Below are 15284 nucleotides of genomic sequence, written 5' to 3'. Positions count from 1 at the left end.
TCCCTGCCCAGCCTCCCAGGGGCACAGACCGCGAGCAGGCAGAGCGCGGCGCGGCAGGTGTGGGCCCCCGGGGCGCACCTGTCCCAGCGTGCGCCCGGCCTCCAGCAGGGGGCGGCCGGCACCGGCTCCTCGCCCGGCCCCGCCCCCGGCCCCAAGGACCCCGCTGCGGCGGGGGCGCGGGAGGGCGCGTCCAGCCCGGCCCCACAGGGCTCAAAGGCGGCGGCGACGGCGCCCCGGCTGCCGGCTCCGACGAGCGCCGCCCTCTGCCCCTCCCTGGCTCCCGCACCTCCTCCCACACCTGCGCGGGGAGCGGCGCCGCGCGGCCTCCTCCCCCCCCACCCCGCCCGCAACTCCGGCCCGGCCGCAGCTACGCCGCCGCGGCGGGAGTAAAGGTCGCGCCGGCAGACAGCGAGCCGGCCCCGGCGCCTCCAGGAAGCCGGCGGGGCAGGTCGGGGGGAAAGGACAAGAAACACAGAAACTCCCGGTCAGCCCAGGAAGATGGCGCCAGGCGGGCCGGCCGGGGACTGAGAGCCGCCGGGGCAGCGAGGAGCCCGGACCCGCCGCCCCCCGGCGCACGAGCGAGGGCCGCCCGCCAGGCACGGCGCCCCGGGCCAGGCCCGGCCCGCGGGGTCATGTCGGTCAGCGAGCTCTACAGCCAGGTGAGCGCGGGCTGCGCGCGGCGCCCCGGCGGGCGCAGGTGAGGGCGGCGCGCTCCGGCCACGGCGGCCCTCGGGGGCGCCTTCTCCTGCGGCGCCGGGAGGTGCTGCTCCGACTCCCCTTCGCCGCCTCCTCACGCCCCGAACTTCGGGTGGCGGAGAAAGTTTGGTTGTTCCAGGAGCGCCCCGCACTGACCCAGAACCGCGGGGGTGTCCCCGCCACCTCCGAGCCGGGTGCGTGGGGACAGCCCCCCGCGGTGGCGCCCTGCGCGCCGCCGCCCCCTCCATTCGCTGCTGGACCCCACCCCAGGTGCTCTGCGGCGTGAGCTTGCGAGGGCGCCCCTCTGAGGCTTCCTTTCCTCCTGCGTGCCGACGAGGGGGAACGCTGAACTTGGGGAGGGTGTTCTTGCACTTGAGGGGGGGAGAGAAAGGGGGACCCAACCTGGTGTGAGGGGGGAGGTAAGCACTGGGGAAAGCGAGGGGCGCTCCGGGGAGCTCTGGAGATCCCAGGGAAGCGCATTCATCATTTGCCGGCGATGGGCGTTTTGAGGCGGCCCCTCTGGGTGGGTACCTGCCGGGGACTTCATCTGTTGTAGGGAGGGCATCGGAGTAATGCTGACCCGGGGTGGAGTGTGGATTTTCGGGGTGCCCTCAAGGTCAGAATGGATGTGCGAGGCTCCGTCCTCAGAGTCGGGAACAGGTGCGGCCGGGCGGAGACGCCCCGCTTCCGCGGCAGTTGCTGTGGTTCAAGTTAGGGACCAGCCGCCGCTTCCCCGAGCGCCTGCGGTCGCGCTGCAGCCGCCGGGGCCGCCTCGGGTTTCACCTTGGCTCCAGGGATGAGGGGGAGAGGGGCCTTGAAGTCCCCTCCCCCTCCCCTTAAAAAAAAAAAAAAGTTTCGGATGTCCCGACTCCTCATCTGCCTGGTCGTCTTCTCTGTGGCTGGGACAGGTTTGACAGTGCCTTGTACGCGCGTCTCTGTGCAGAGGTGTGTGTGTGTGTGTGTGTGTGTGTGTGTGTGTGTGTGTGTGTGTGTGTGTGTGTGTGTGTGTGTGTGTGTGTGTGTGTGTGTGTGTGTGTGTGTGTGTGTGTGATGCGTGCACGCGCGTGGGTGTGGGTGTGTTATGCCTGGGCCGATAGGTCTGGGCGGGGGAGGAAGAGCTACTTCCGCATGCTCACCTGGCGATTGCTCGAAGCTGCTCCCGCGGGTGGTCGAGCCCTTCGGCTGGGCGGGCTGGCCACTCCTTTTCCCGAGAGGAATTTTCTAATCCCTCCTTCCTCCTGGAGGGGACCAAGGCTTAGATGGGCTGACATGAGATGCCCGCGGAGGCTGTAACCTGGCTGGGGGCGGGGTCGCAGCTGCATCTGACACACACTCCGCCCCCACTAAGGTCCCCTGCAGCTGTCACGCATGCACTACAGATTCTGGGAGAGGAGAGGAGAGGAAAGGGTGTAGGTGCCGGCCAGGGGGTGAAATCTCTGGCACTCCTGGCTTTGGAAAAGCACCGCACCCCGTTTACCCTTGGGAGTGGTGGGAAGAGCCCTCAGAGCTCCAGCTTTCAGGCCTTTTCCTGAAGCGGGTTATCAGGAACTTCTCCCGGAGGCTGGAAACCAGCGAGGCAGGGAAAAACATGTGCTGGAGAGTTTAAAGCACTGAAGCTTTGTAACATTAAAGTGCACGAAAATGCTACTCGTACTCCCGAGTGCGATGAGTGACTCAACTGATTACACCTGCAACGTGTCATAAAGCCCTTTATCAGACCATAATTAATTGTTGTATTATGTGAAAATCCTGGGCAATTGAATAAGCTCTTAATTTTTGAAGCCCTGACTTTGAATAACGAGAATTAATATTGGATTGCTTTTAAAGACAGAACTCTTTCAGGGAAAAACACTCAATTTGATTTTGAGTTAGAAATGAGTACATTGCATCTTAATTACTAGGAATGATGAATTAGTGGGAGTCCGAGCTAAAGAAGTTTCAGCGTACTTTTCCCGGACTTACAGAGATAGGGACAAAACTTTCACCAGAGGAAGGCCTTGGAAGGATGCACAAGACCAAAAAAAAAAAAAAAAAAAAAAGTAGCTTCATTGGTGTGAGGGTTTTGGCATAATTAATCCAAAAACAGTATTAGAATTTCTCCCTAGGGCTGGTGGACTGCACCTTGCTCTGTTAATAAGTTTCTAGTTCTTAATTGTTTTTAGGTTTTTGAATCTGAAATTCAGATTTTCTGTGGCCGATGCAATAGCTTCCAGATTTGTTTTGAGCTGTGTGTGTGTGTGTGTGTGTGTGTGTGTGTGTGTATATATATATGTATGTTGTTGTTGTTCTCTCTGGCAGAGTTAAACACGGTTAACGCTTTACTATGAGAAGCGTTTGCATTGTTTCCTAACCATTGTCACCCCACTTGCTAGGCTGGATTCTCAGTACGTATGCATATGAATCATAAATTATGCAGAGAAATGCCTGCCACTCAGACTCACTTCGTTTCTTGGGAGATGATTTGTTCATTTTAGTGTGTTATCAGAATAGCCAGTGTTCCCTTTTATTTTTAACCTGCTAGTGGGCTTTTCTAACGTGATGAACACTGGATTCAGGCACGTACTTTAATGTATGATGCATGATGGAAATAATTATCCATTATGCCCGCAGCATTTATAAGTGGATGGAAATTTTAAAGCCCTTTGTTGATCATACCTGTTGCTTTAGTGACATAGTTGGAAGATGTTATTATTGGAATATGAGATACTTATTTAAGTGTATAAGGTGGCCTGTAAGTATAAATAGTTTCAGGTAAGAACTTAGTATATGTTTACTGCTAATTATTCAAGAAAAGACTTTCTTCTTTTCGATCCCTCCAATTTACTGTTTTCTTGCTCTTTTTGTCTATCTACTCTTTTGAACTGGAGGCTTATATGTTATGTGAATGGTTTTATTTTTGGAGTTGATTTTAGTCATTGGCAAAGGGCACTTCCTGTTAACAAAGGCACTCCTGTTTTCAGAAGACCCGACACCTCACCTTTGAGGAATTGCTTTCTTTGTAGTGGGGTTTTTCTGGATGGGAAAAGTAAATTGGAGTCACTGCCAGACACTTTGAGGGTGATGTCAAGGTGAGTCAGCCTCGTCCACTTTTGCAGAAAGGTGGAGCTGACGATGGGCGCTCTCGTCCCAAGTGGCACGTATGTGGCAAGTGTTGGTACTTTGTTTGCAACCCACAGGAAGAGACAATATGGGCTAATTTGATTTGCACAGGTCCCAGGAAGACGCCCAAACATGTGCAAGCATGGTGAGTACAATTTGATTATGATAATTGCAGAAAATAGTCTGATTTTTAAAGTATAAAATATACAACCTCTCCCTCAGGCTTAATAATACGACTCTTTATAGGAGGGTTATTCTGGGTGAAAAATTTAAATATTGCTCTTTCAAATGAGATTTTCAATATGCTGATTCGATGCTAGCCAGTAGAGTGACTGGGAAATCACCAGACTGAAACCATTACCTTCAAATAATCCTTTTCCTGATTGGTTTTTAATTGATAGGTGGTGTCTGAGCACTGGATTGTTGGGTACTGGTAGGAAGTTACTTGTGGACACACACTGTGTATGTCAATGGTGGCTTTGAGCACAGGGGCCCTATACTAAAGGCACCGATTTGGGGCCAATCTTTTGGAAAAGAGAACTCGTGTGCTTTTGGGCTGGGGTCCTCTAACTGTCCCTTACCTATGCATCAGGTAATGTAGGTTTCTCCCAAGCATCAAGCTGTAAGGCAGTAGGAGCCTCCTGCTCCCTCGGTACCCACCACCATCGGAGGGACTAATGATTCAGCCTTTTAGTGTTGGCTCCTGAGTGATGTTCTTCTTTAAAAATGGGGTGATGTTAGGGACACGGGCCTGGAAATCAATGGTAGCAGATGCTGCTGGTGCTCCTCTGTCTGCCCTTCACTCGTCTCCTGCACACTGCCCAGTGCTTGCTCGCTCCCAATAGCCAGCACCTGTGTCTCTCAGAGGTTCCTAGAGCCTGAGAATTGACATCCCCCCTGGGGGACAGCTCTTTAACCAGTGGGAGTATAACAGCTATAGCTTCCTACCCCCCACCTTGGGAATGGGACAGCTCTAAGGTGTGACCCACACTGTTTCCAGAGCTCCTGTGCAGGTTGAGCAAAAGTTCCTCTGCTTGAGACTTTCCCAACTATCACACCCCTGCTTGGCTTCCTGTCCTGTCCTGCTCCCCATACCCTTTCCTGGGAGCACTACCTAATAGGTCTCTTGAACAGGAATCCTCATCTCGGAATCTGATGCTGGGAGCCCAGATGAACACAGAACCGTGGTGGCTTGGCTGAGTGGGTGTTGAGTAGCTCAAGGGCTTTGGCCTCCATGGGCCCCCAGTTGAGACTGGGGAGCAGCGTTGGAGGCTGTGTGCCACACTCCACCCTCCTTCTCAACCCCATTCCCTGCCTTGCCTCATGCCTTCTTTCCCCTTCCTAGCTCCCAGTCCTTTTGCCTCTGCTCTCCTTTCTCAGGAGGGCCCGTAAACCCAGTGGAACCTTCTTGGCTCTGCTGGTGGCCACCAGAATTCCAAAGTTTGCATGGAAATTGTTATCCAGTTCACACGGCATGTTCTCTGCCTGCCTGTTACCTGTGTGCTTTGAGCAAGCTGGCCCTGTCCCTCCTTATTGATAGTTTTTGTGTTATGTCACATGTCCCTAGCTAGGCTGAGATCTTGGAGAGCAGAGGGTATTAGACATTTTTGGAAGCCTCCACTGTGTTTAGCACTTTGCCTTATACTTAGTGGGTTCTTATTTGGGAGATTGTCCCTCCTGTACCCAAAACCCCCTGAAGTCCTGGGGTCCAAACTTCCTTGTAACTGTTTGCTGACACCCGGTCTCTCCACTTGGGCCTAAAAGCTGCTAGTTTCTTCCCATTTCCTTTTGATTAATGTGATCCTAATATTTCATTAACTGCAGGATGACCACCCATTAGAAGGCTTTTTTTGAGCTCCAGGTCTGGTTGGAGTCCAAGTATATGCACTTATTTTGTTCAACAGAGAGAGACCATACTCTTGCTGTCGGAGGGCCAAGGTACCTCAGAGTAGAAACTAAATAGACATTCTAGATTCTGGCAAGTGTTTTTTGTTGTTTTTTAAAGACTATAATTTTCTGTGCTAAGGGTCAGCCATAACTATACTACTTACAGTATGTGAGTCCAAATACTGCCTTCCCTAAGTGATGGTGTATTTGTCACTATACATACAGAATTGTCAATGTAAACCTGTATGGGTTTGAAATAGTAGTTGACCTCTGTTTTGTTATTCAGTAGGTTCCCAGAAACCACACTAAAAAGCAGCACATTTTAAAGTGAATGGAACATGTGCTCTCTCAGGTACTTGTGTACACAAACACATTTTGCATCGTCATTGGGCAATAAAACCTAAATACACGAAGTTAATGAACAAGACAGCATTACCCATGTGTCATGAGAGGAGTGCAGATAGTTCCAGGCATTTTGCAGAAGCCTTGGTCAGGTGGGCTGCAGTGGTGGGGAAAGACATCCTTTAGCGGCAGTGGGACATGACAGGGCCCTGAGGGATGAATAGGATTTGAATTCACGTGGAGCCTGGGAAGAAGGGCACTATCAGTAGGACACGATAGGAGAGTGAGTTTAATCATGGGGACAAGGACGAGCTAGACATATTTGGGGGTAGTGACTATAGTAATATTTTAAAACTCGTTATGAAATAATTTTAGACTTACAAAAAAGTTGTAAAAATAGCAGAGTTCCTGTGTATATTTTTCCAGGTTCATCTAATATTAACACCTTGTCTAAGCATAGTGCAATTACTGAAACCAGGAAATTAACATTCGTACAATACTATTAACTTGTTTACAAGCCTCATTGGAATTTCACCAATTTTTCCATGGATGACCTTTTTGTGGCCAGGATCCCATCTAGGATTCCACACTGAGTTTAGCATCATTGCTCCCTGGTGTCCTCCTATTGCTCACAGTTCCTCAGTTTCTTCTTGGCTTTCACGACCTTGGCTCTTTAAGAGTATTGGTCAATTGTTTTGTAGACCGACCCTCCCTTTGGATTTGTCTGATATTTTCTCATGCTTAGATGGAGGTTATGAATTTTTGTCAAGAGCGCATCAGAAGTGAATGTGCGTTTCTTAGTGCACCATCTCAGGAGATGTGTGTTATCAATGTCTCATTACTCATGGGGTCACTTTGATCCCTCGGTTAAGGTGGTGTCTGTCAGCTTCCTTTTACTGAAGAATGGTACTTAGAAACTAAGATCTGGGTACTGCTTCTTAATAGTCACTTAGGGATTATTGAGCCTAGAACTCAATACTCATTTGATTATGTGGGCGAGGGAAGGAGCAGAGTCAAAAATGAATGACCTGGAAGTTTCCAGCTTGTGGATGGACAGAAAGAAGTTGAGATGGGGCAAAGATAATGCTTGATTTATTTTATTTTATTGAGGTCATAATAGTTTATAACTTGTGAAATTCCAGTTGTATATTATTTGTCAGTCACCATATATATGTGCCCCATTACCCCTTATGCCCACCCCCAACTCCCTTCCCCTCTGGTAACCACTAATCTGTTCTCTTTGTCCATGAATTTATCTTCCACATATGAGTGAAATCATATGGTGTTTGTCTCTGTCTGGCTTATTGTGCTTAACATTATGCCCTCAAGGTCCATCCATGTTGTTGCAAATGGGACGATTTTGTCTTTTTTTTTTTTTTTTTTTTTACAGCTGAGTAGTATTCCATTGTATATATTTACCACATCTTGATCTGTTCATCAGTTGCTCGGCACTTGGCTTGCTTCCATGTCTTGGCTATTGTGAATAATGCTGCAATGAACATAGGGGTGCATAAGTCTCTTTGAATTGTTGATTTTAAGTTCTTTGGATAAATACCCAGTAGTGGAATAGCTGGGTTGTATTGTATTTCGATTTTTAATTTTTTCAGAAATTTCCCTACTGTTTTCCATAGTGGCTGTACCAGTTTGCCTTCCCACCAGCAGTGTAACAGGGTTCCCTTTTCTCCACATCCTCTCCAACATTTTTTGTTTTTTGTCTTGGTAATTATAGCCAGTCTAACAGGTGTAAGGTGATATCTCATTGTAGTTTTGGTTTGCGATAATGCTTGATTTTTGACATGTTGAGTTTGGAGTAACAAAGGTTTGTCTGAGAGGAAATATTTACACTTGAGGATATACAAATGAGCTTAGAGAATAAATGTCAGGATCTGGGGTTCTTGCAAATAAAAGATGCGTGGGATTTGCTCTTCTCTAATGAAGAAATGCTATTGTCTTACAGCATGATTTTAATCAAGATCAGATCATGACGTTGGTATGGGCAGTCCTGGCGTCTGTGGTCATGATCTTGGTGTGGACCATCCTGGGTGTTGTAGTTAAATACTTTCAGCTCTGAAACCTTGGAGCAGATACTTTTTGAACTTTGATTTCAATATCTGAAAAGTTGGAATGGCGCCTGCGTCGTGATAAGGTTACTGGAGGGTTATATGATCTAGTATATGTAAAGTGCCTGTCAGCACAGTGTCTGCCACACTGTGTGTGCTTGGCGCCTGTATCGGCTTGTTTCCCCTTCAATCTCTGTGCTGGGTGGTGGCCTTTTCTCCTAACCCTCCCTTGCCATCCTGCAGGGGTGTTGGTTATAAGGGGACTTAGTGAGAAAGAAGGGCAAGAATTGCTGTAAATTCATACCTACCCGAGCAGTAGACAACCAAGGCATGGGGGGGAAAATGTTCCCACTTCCCCCCACCCCCTGAGAAGAGCAAGAGCGGTTTGAAAGCCATTTTAAATGGACGCTGTGCTTTCTGGTCTCCTATTATAGCTTTAAAGGAAAATTAAAAAGCATTTTTCACAATGCTCCCCCTTTTTTTCCTAATACAAATGATTATTGAAACAATTCATACAATGCAGGAAATGCAGAGGCCCTGCAATCTCATTCCCAGAAGCAGCTACTGTTAACCACTTACGTGTGGTCCAACAGGGTGGTAACCACATGTGCTATTGAGCACTTGAAATGAGGCTGGCCCAAATAGCGATGAGCTGTATGCACACCAGATTTCCAAGACTTAGTATAAAAGATGAATGTAAAATATCTTTCATACTTTTTTTATGTTGATTAAATGTTGAAATGATATTTTAGATATATTGGGCTAAAATATTTTGATTCCTCTATTTTTAACATAGCTACCAGAAAATTTTAAATTATATATGTGGTTTGCCTTGTATTTCTATTGGGCAGCACTGCGTTAGACTTAGGCACAATACAGTATATACTTTCCAGGTACTTGGCTCTATCTCCTCCTTAAAACGCCACAGTGGGAGCATTTTCTTTGCTACCGTGCTTGATATCTAATGGGCATCTTGTTCCCCTTCTGAACTACAGCCAGAGAACCAGGAATGAGACTTCTGGAAGCCCTCTCCCATCTGCCCATTAAGTTCAAGGTCTTCACATTTATGGGTGTGCCCTCTTCACTGCCTATTGGCTGGACAGGTGTGTGGAAAATGAGCTCACCCTCCTTGTTCAGCTTGTCAGGTTGGCCATCTCAGACAAGGCCCCCTCCTCCAGCATCTGAGGAGAGAGCCTTACAGAAGGAGACCCAGGACCCAAACCACTCCTTATGATAACTTTAGATGCTCATGGGGGGCTTTGTCAAAGCCCCTCAGAAGCATCCTCCAGGGAGGGGCACTGCAGGTTGGACAGGAGGAGGAGAGGTCCTCAGGTTGTCTGGATCGTGGTGTAGATGAGCACTGGTGATATCTTGCTACTTTGCTGTGGGAATGATCAAGCTTCTGTACCCGAGCTCCAGGTTTATGGCTCATTATGCTCCTCTTAACACTTATTCACTGGCTCATAAATTAGTACCTTCCTTTGAGTGATTCTAATAGTGACACAGGCCCTGAAGGCTTTTCTCTCTTTTGCTGAAGTTTGGGGAGGAATGAAGGGGCCCATTTTGAAAAGTTACTTAATGATTTTTCCCAGAGAGCTTTTGCCATTATAAAATTCAAATGCATTGTGACACAAAATCCTAAAAGTAATGAGAACATCCAGATGCCTTCTGCATGGGATTCAAAGATCTGGCTTATAATCTCTTCAGCACTAGGAAGTTCAGGTCCTCTGGCTTAGAGACTGGCCTCCACAAGACAGAAAGGATGCTGGGCAATAGAATGCCAGTTCCGTCCATATTGTGACCTAGTTACTGTATATCTTTGGGAAAGGATGAGAAGGTAAAATATTTGAACTGGTAAGTTGTACTGTATTCAACTATCTACTTTGTGTGCCATTCACTTGAGACTCTGGTTCAACTTACTTTTGCTGACCGCCCACCTAGATCCCAGTACAGTCTTACCAATGATATGCCTGCTCAGAACATAGCACCTGATTTTATGTGATGCTCAGCTTAGCTATCATTTAAGGTGCTTTGGAGAAAAATACGTACAGAATGATACTACTTTTATGGATTTCTGAAATAAGCAAAATAAACAGTTTTGAAGGACGCACGTGATAAAACTGAGGAAAAACCAGGGAATGAGGGAAAAAGGAGGTAGAATAGTAGTTATCCGGGGAGTGAGAGTAGCGAGGGAGCAGGAGTGGGAATATGCTGTTCACAGTCTGCTAGATTGCACGGTGAGTTCATAGGTATTCATTTTATTACTATGCTTCATCAATTACTACATAATGAGAAGGTGATTCTGCTGAAAACAGGTTGAGTCCCAAAGCCAAATTTTAAGAAGCTTTGAGATTATACGTAACTTTGGATTCTCTGTGTTACTTTTTTTATGTGCGTGCAATTGATGGTGGTGCGTATATATTTGCAAAATTGCTCTCCTTGAAGATGTATGTTGAATCTTATGCTCTCTTCTCTCACAGTTCCCAAGACATGGTTTGGCATACTGTAGGCACCCAATAAATGTCACTGAATTGGTTTAAAGCCCACCTGTACTCCCCTCCTATTTCCAGGCTATGGCTCTTCCAGAAAAGGCCTTTTTTCACCCAGGAGCCCCTTGACTGTAACACTGTCTTCTGTTTTTTGCAAGGCTTTTGGCTTGGAGTACCCAGTGGAAAGCCCATCTGTTTCCTCTGGCACTTGCTTAAATCTATGGAATGTGGAGCCCCTGTCAGGAGATAATTAAATGTTGTTTTTCTTTTTTGTTACTGTGCCCAAAGGCTTAGCACAAGGTGTGAATGTCAATAACAGCAAAGTAACATTTATGGAGGTGAGAGCAGATATAACTGCCTTATTTTTGAATATCTTAGTTTACACATAATTTTGATTATATATATTTTTGTGCATACCTTCCTAAACTTATCATTTACATTAAAAGCATAATCTTATTTTTTCCTCAATTAACTCACTAGTTTGTATTAATGTCATCAAGACTCATGGATATTTGCATGATTAGGTGGGGGCAAATATGGATCTCTGTCCTTTATGTGAGATCTAGCAAAGCAGGTGGCTTTCAGAAGAGATGACAGTGAATCAGGGAGGAAAAATTAGATTGAGTCTGTTTCAGTCATCTTCTCTCCCATAGGAATGATGATAATACTCATAGTTTTCATCTGGGGATCAGACCATCTTTTATATTTATCACTCAGCCAACAAGTGTCCAGAGCACCTTCTACCTGCCATGAGGTACGTCACAGCCTGTATGTGAGGCAGAGAGGAGAGCCTATCCCTGCAAAGGAGTATTTTGACCTTGAGTCTTCCAGTCCAGTGGTTCATTTGTGTTCTGAATAAGCATTAATGAGGTATGTGTACACTAAAAGGAGATAAATTACTTTCTTGTCTCAACATCAGGTTTAATTACATTCTCAGTTTGCCTATACTCACTAATGAGGGCTAATGTTTATTTGTAAAATAAGGAAAATAAATGTCTTCTCAGCCAGAAACTAGTGTTTCTTTGCTATCAAGCTGTCTGCTCTTCTGTCATTTTACTGGGTATACATGTGCCTAACTATGTAACAAGCTGTGTGCACCAAAATGATGAGAATGCCCTTAAAATGTGACTGACTTGGTAACCAACATGCCAGATCCTACTCCTCTGAGTGAATGCTGTTTCCTTCTGGATGGCCTCATTGGCAGAGGTCCAAGGATACTGGAGCTCATCAATACCTCCCCTGAAATTGGCTTCAAGTCTGATGGTGCATTCTTTTGTTTCTTTTATATGGTGGCAGAACTTGATGCTTGGAAGATAGGCTTTCTGTTCTAGAAATAGCCAGAAGTTATTCAAAGAACTAAGCTGCTTGAGTAAGGTAGAGGTTCGTTGACTTTTATTTCTATTACAGACGAAGTGCGACTTGCAGGTACTAATGCCGATTCTGTGTGGCCTCTTGCTAGCTGTCATCCTCAGGAGGAGTGACAGTCGGGCTTCAAAAGCTCTCAGTGGTGTGTCAGTGTGGAGCCTCCCAGGCTGCCAGGAAAATACTCATTTAAATGTAGCAGTTCTGGTCTGTTTGGTTCAAAGTTTAAAGGCTCATAGAATTTTATAGTTATCCTGATTTACAGTCCCATACATTTAAATATATGTATGTTAATATAATTAACTTAATCCGTGGGCCTATGCTTGCCTCAATGTTATGACAAGTGTAACAGCATTAATAAATATCTGTTGATTGAAATATCAAATGGAGAGCCCATTCCACCTAATTTCCTAAAATGGTCTTTTGAAAGTAGATGGAAGGATGCTCTTTGTACTTTCTTTCCCCCTGCTGTGTGTCAGGCAGGATGTCAGCCACTGAATGTAAGATAAGAAAGGAGAGTGCAGCAGCATTATTCACGATAGCCAAAAGGTGGAAGCAACCCAGTGTCCATCATGGACGAATGGATAAGCAAAATGTGGTACATCCACACGATGGAATGTGATTCAGCCTTGAAAAGGGAGGGCGTTCTGACACATGCTAAACATTGATGAGCCTTGAGGACATTATGCTAAGTGAAATAAGCCTGTTATAAAATGACAAATATTGTATAATTCCGCTTACATGAGGTATCTACAGGAGTCAAATTTATAGAGACAAAGCAGAATGATGGTGGAGAGAGGGAGTAGGGAGTTGTTGTTTAATGGGTACAGAATTTCACTTTTGCAAGATGAAAAGTTCTGGAAATGGATAGTGGTCAAGATTGCACAACTATGTGCATGTACTTAATGCCACTGAACTGTACATTTAAAAATGGTTATGGCAAATTTTATATTCTGTGTATTACACCACGATTAAAAAAAGTTAAACTCTGGAAAAGGGCAGAGAAAATATAGAGGTTAAGAACATAATCTCTAGAGCAGGTGGACCTGGATTTTGAATACTGGTTCCCCATCTACCAGCTGTGTGACCTTGGGCAATTGCATAACCTCTAGGCTTCAGTTATCTGTAAAATGTGGGTAAGAAGCTAGTACAATCCTCAGAGGCTTGCTGATGAGGTAAAATGAGATAATGCGTGAACTGTATTAACAGTTGCTGCTAATCCTGTTGCTAGGAGAAGGTCTTGTCCTCGGGGAAGCCACAGTGCAGCGCAGGGCAGTGTAGGGTGAGAGCCTGGAGGGCTGGGAAGGGTGCTCTGGGTGATGATTCCCTGGCTCCAGATCCTCCATGTGGGGCAGCCAGCCTTGGACTGGGTCCTCTGACCTACTGAAGCACCAGTATTGATGGAGAAGCTCTAGGGCTATGCATGTGCTTTTCCTTCTTCAAGTGTGGGGAAAGAAGGAACAAAAGGAGTCCTAAGGTCCTGGCTTTGAGGACCACCTGTCATCTCAAATCTTCAACCCTAGAGCTCCAAACTTAACTGTTCCATAGTTTACAATTGTGGGACTTCCTCCAGATTGTACTGAGAAGAGCTTCCCACCTTGACACTACTAACAGGATGCCTGTGTCTATCTTTAGCCCTTCCTGGCACTTGGTGTACTTGGCTTTTTTGGTTGCAAGGGCACTTCAGGATGTGGGCTCTGTTTTAAGGATGCTCTCTCAGGAACCAGGCTTAGCTGGTCTGAGCAGCCTGGTGTAACAGGCCAGCACAGTATTAGAGGACCAGAAAGATGCTCAAGATTAGGGACCAGGTTATCCTGTCAGCAGCAGAGATGCATTTCCTTCCATACTGATGCCATCAGTGTGACTCAGTTACTCTTGGCTCTCTCTTTTTTCCTGTCTTCTCACCTCTGCCTTGGATTAAACACCCCTCTTTGAATCTCTAGTTCCAGTTTAGATTGGCTCCCCTCTCCATTGTTGTTACTGTGTCACTAATGACAAAGCTCTAAAGCTTTTGTACAAGACAGCCTCTTGATTGGCTGCTCCTGGGCAGGTACAACTGGTCCAGGTGGCTTTGGATGGCTAGGCCCAAGGAACTTCCCAAGATGGCTCAGGCACTGGGAACCATGTATTTCCCTTAGCAGAGCTGTGGATGTTGCAGGCACTACAGCCACGGTCTTCCCGCTTGGGGTGCATCAGAAAGACTGGAGAGCTAGTGAAAATATAGGTGCTGCGTCTCACGCCTGTAGAGTAGGATTTGGGAGATTCGTTCTGGGCCTGGATCCATTTCTTGCTAGATCATGGTTGTTATGGTACTTACATCCTTCTGCTTGAATTTCTAGGCTAGCTTCTGACTATCCTTAATCCCTGCCTTGGATTCTGGTGGTGGTGTACATGTTTGGAAGAGCTCTAACGAGCTATCACATACATTGTCTTTAAATGCTGGGATATGGGCTTTAACATCTGCTATTACAAATAGTCCAATAATAAACATCTTTTTTTCTTTTTGGATTTTGTCCATCTCCTGTGCTAAAAGTGTTCTAGGTCTTCTCCTTTTTCTCCAGTTGCTTCTTTTCACTTCCTTTCCTCCTCCCTTGCCTCACATTCCTTAACCTTCTGTAATCCATCCTTAATAAAGGCTCTAGGGATCGCCCACTGTGTTAATATCCTTGAAATCTGACAGGCAGTGTGAAACTGAACCCCACTCAGCAGGCTGCTGGAGTTACACAACGCTCAGCCATGTAGAGAGTTCCTGGTGAGTGGGACAGATGCTAAGGGTATCAGTCTGAACTGTGCTCAAGTCGCAATGTGAACCATCTCAGAAATCAGAAACTGCCTAAATGCTGGCCAAAGAAGAATGTGTCCAGGGCTGTAAATAACACCAGCAGCCCTGGAACAATAGCCTGTATCTAAAATGATGTAGCTAAGTGCTAGCCAAATAATTAGTTAGGCTATAACTGTTTTCTACTTTATCTCAGTAAGTCAACTCTTAGCTTAACGCTGCAATTTAAAATCTCTCCTTATGCTTCTTGTGCTTTGTCAGGGGTTAGTGGTAGTACTTTCCTACTGAGCTGTGTTCACACATCCCCAGTTTTTCTGCTATGTTACTGTGCAAGGTGGAATCCTTAAGAAATTGTAATTTGTCATTGTTATTCACTGATAAACAGTGGTTAGTATTTGAGAGAGTTCATGGCAGAGACTGGGAAGTTGGATAGTTTTCAGTCATACACTTTGACTTAACAGGAAGCTATGCAGGTGGGAAATAGCATTGATTCGACTTTTTGCCAGTTTGGGCTGTGAACTCTGGTGACTCTGAAGCTCTATATTGTGGAGATGTCCATTTTCAGCTGCT

General features: G+C 46.3%; 1 protein-coding gene across 2 annotated transcripts in view; it reads left to right on the top strand.

The window, feature by feature from the left end:
• Nucleotides 1-248: 248 nt before the first annotated feature.
• MYO5B (myosin VB) overlaps nucleotides 249-15284 on the top strand; it is a 344347-nt gene continuing 329311 nt past the window's right edge. For both annotated transcript variants that reach the window (XM_087439196.1, XM_014781411.2), the window contains exon 1: nucleotides 249-659. In XM_087439196.1, the coding sequence (XP_087295322.1) occupies nucleotides 633-659 (27 nt within the window). In that variant the 5' untranslated portion in view covers nucleotides 249-632. The remainder of the gene's footprint in view (nucleotides 660-15284) is intronic.

This window comes from Ceratotherium simum, chromosome 14, assembly GCF_057802395.1.
Source record: "Ceratotherium simum simum isolate JZ-2026a chromosome 14, ASM5780239v1, whole genome shotgun sequence".
Lineage (NCBI taxonomy): Eukaryota > Metazoa > Chordata > Mammalia > Perissodactyla > Rhinocerotidae > Ceratotherium > Ceratotherium simum.
The sequence above is the reverse complement of the archived record's forward strand: the minus strand, read 5'-3'. Positions and strand labels throughout refer to the sequence as shown.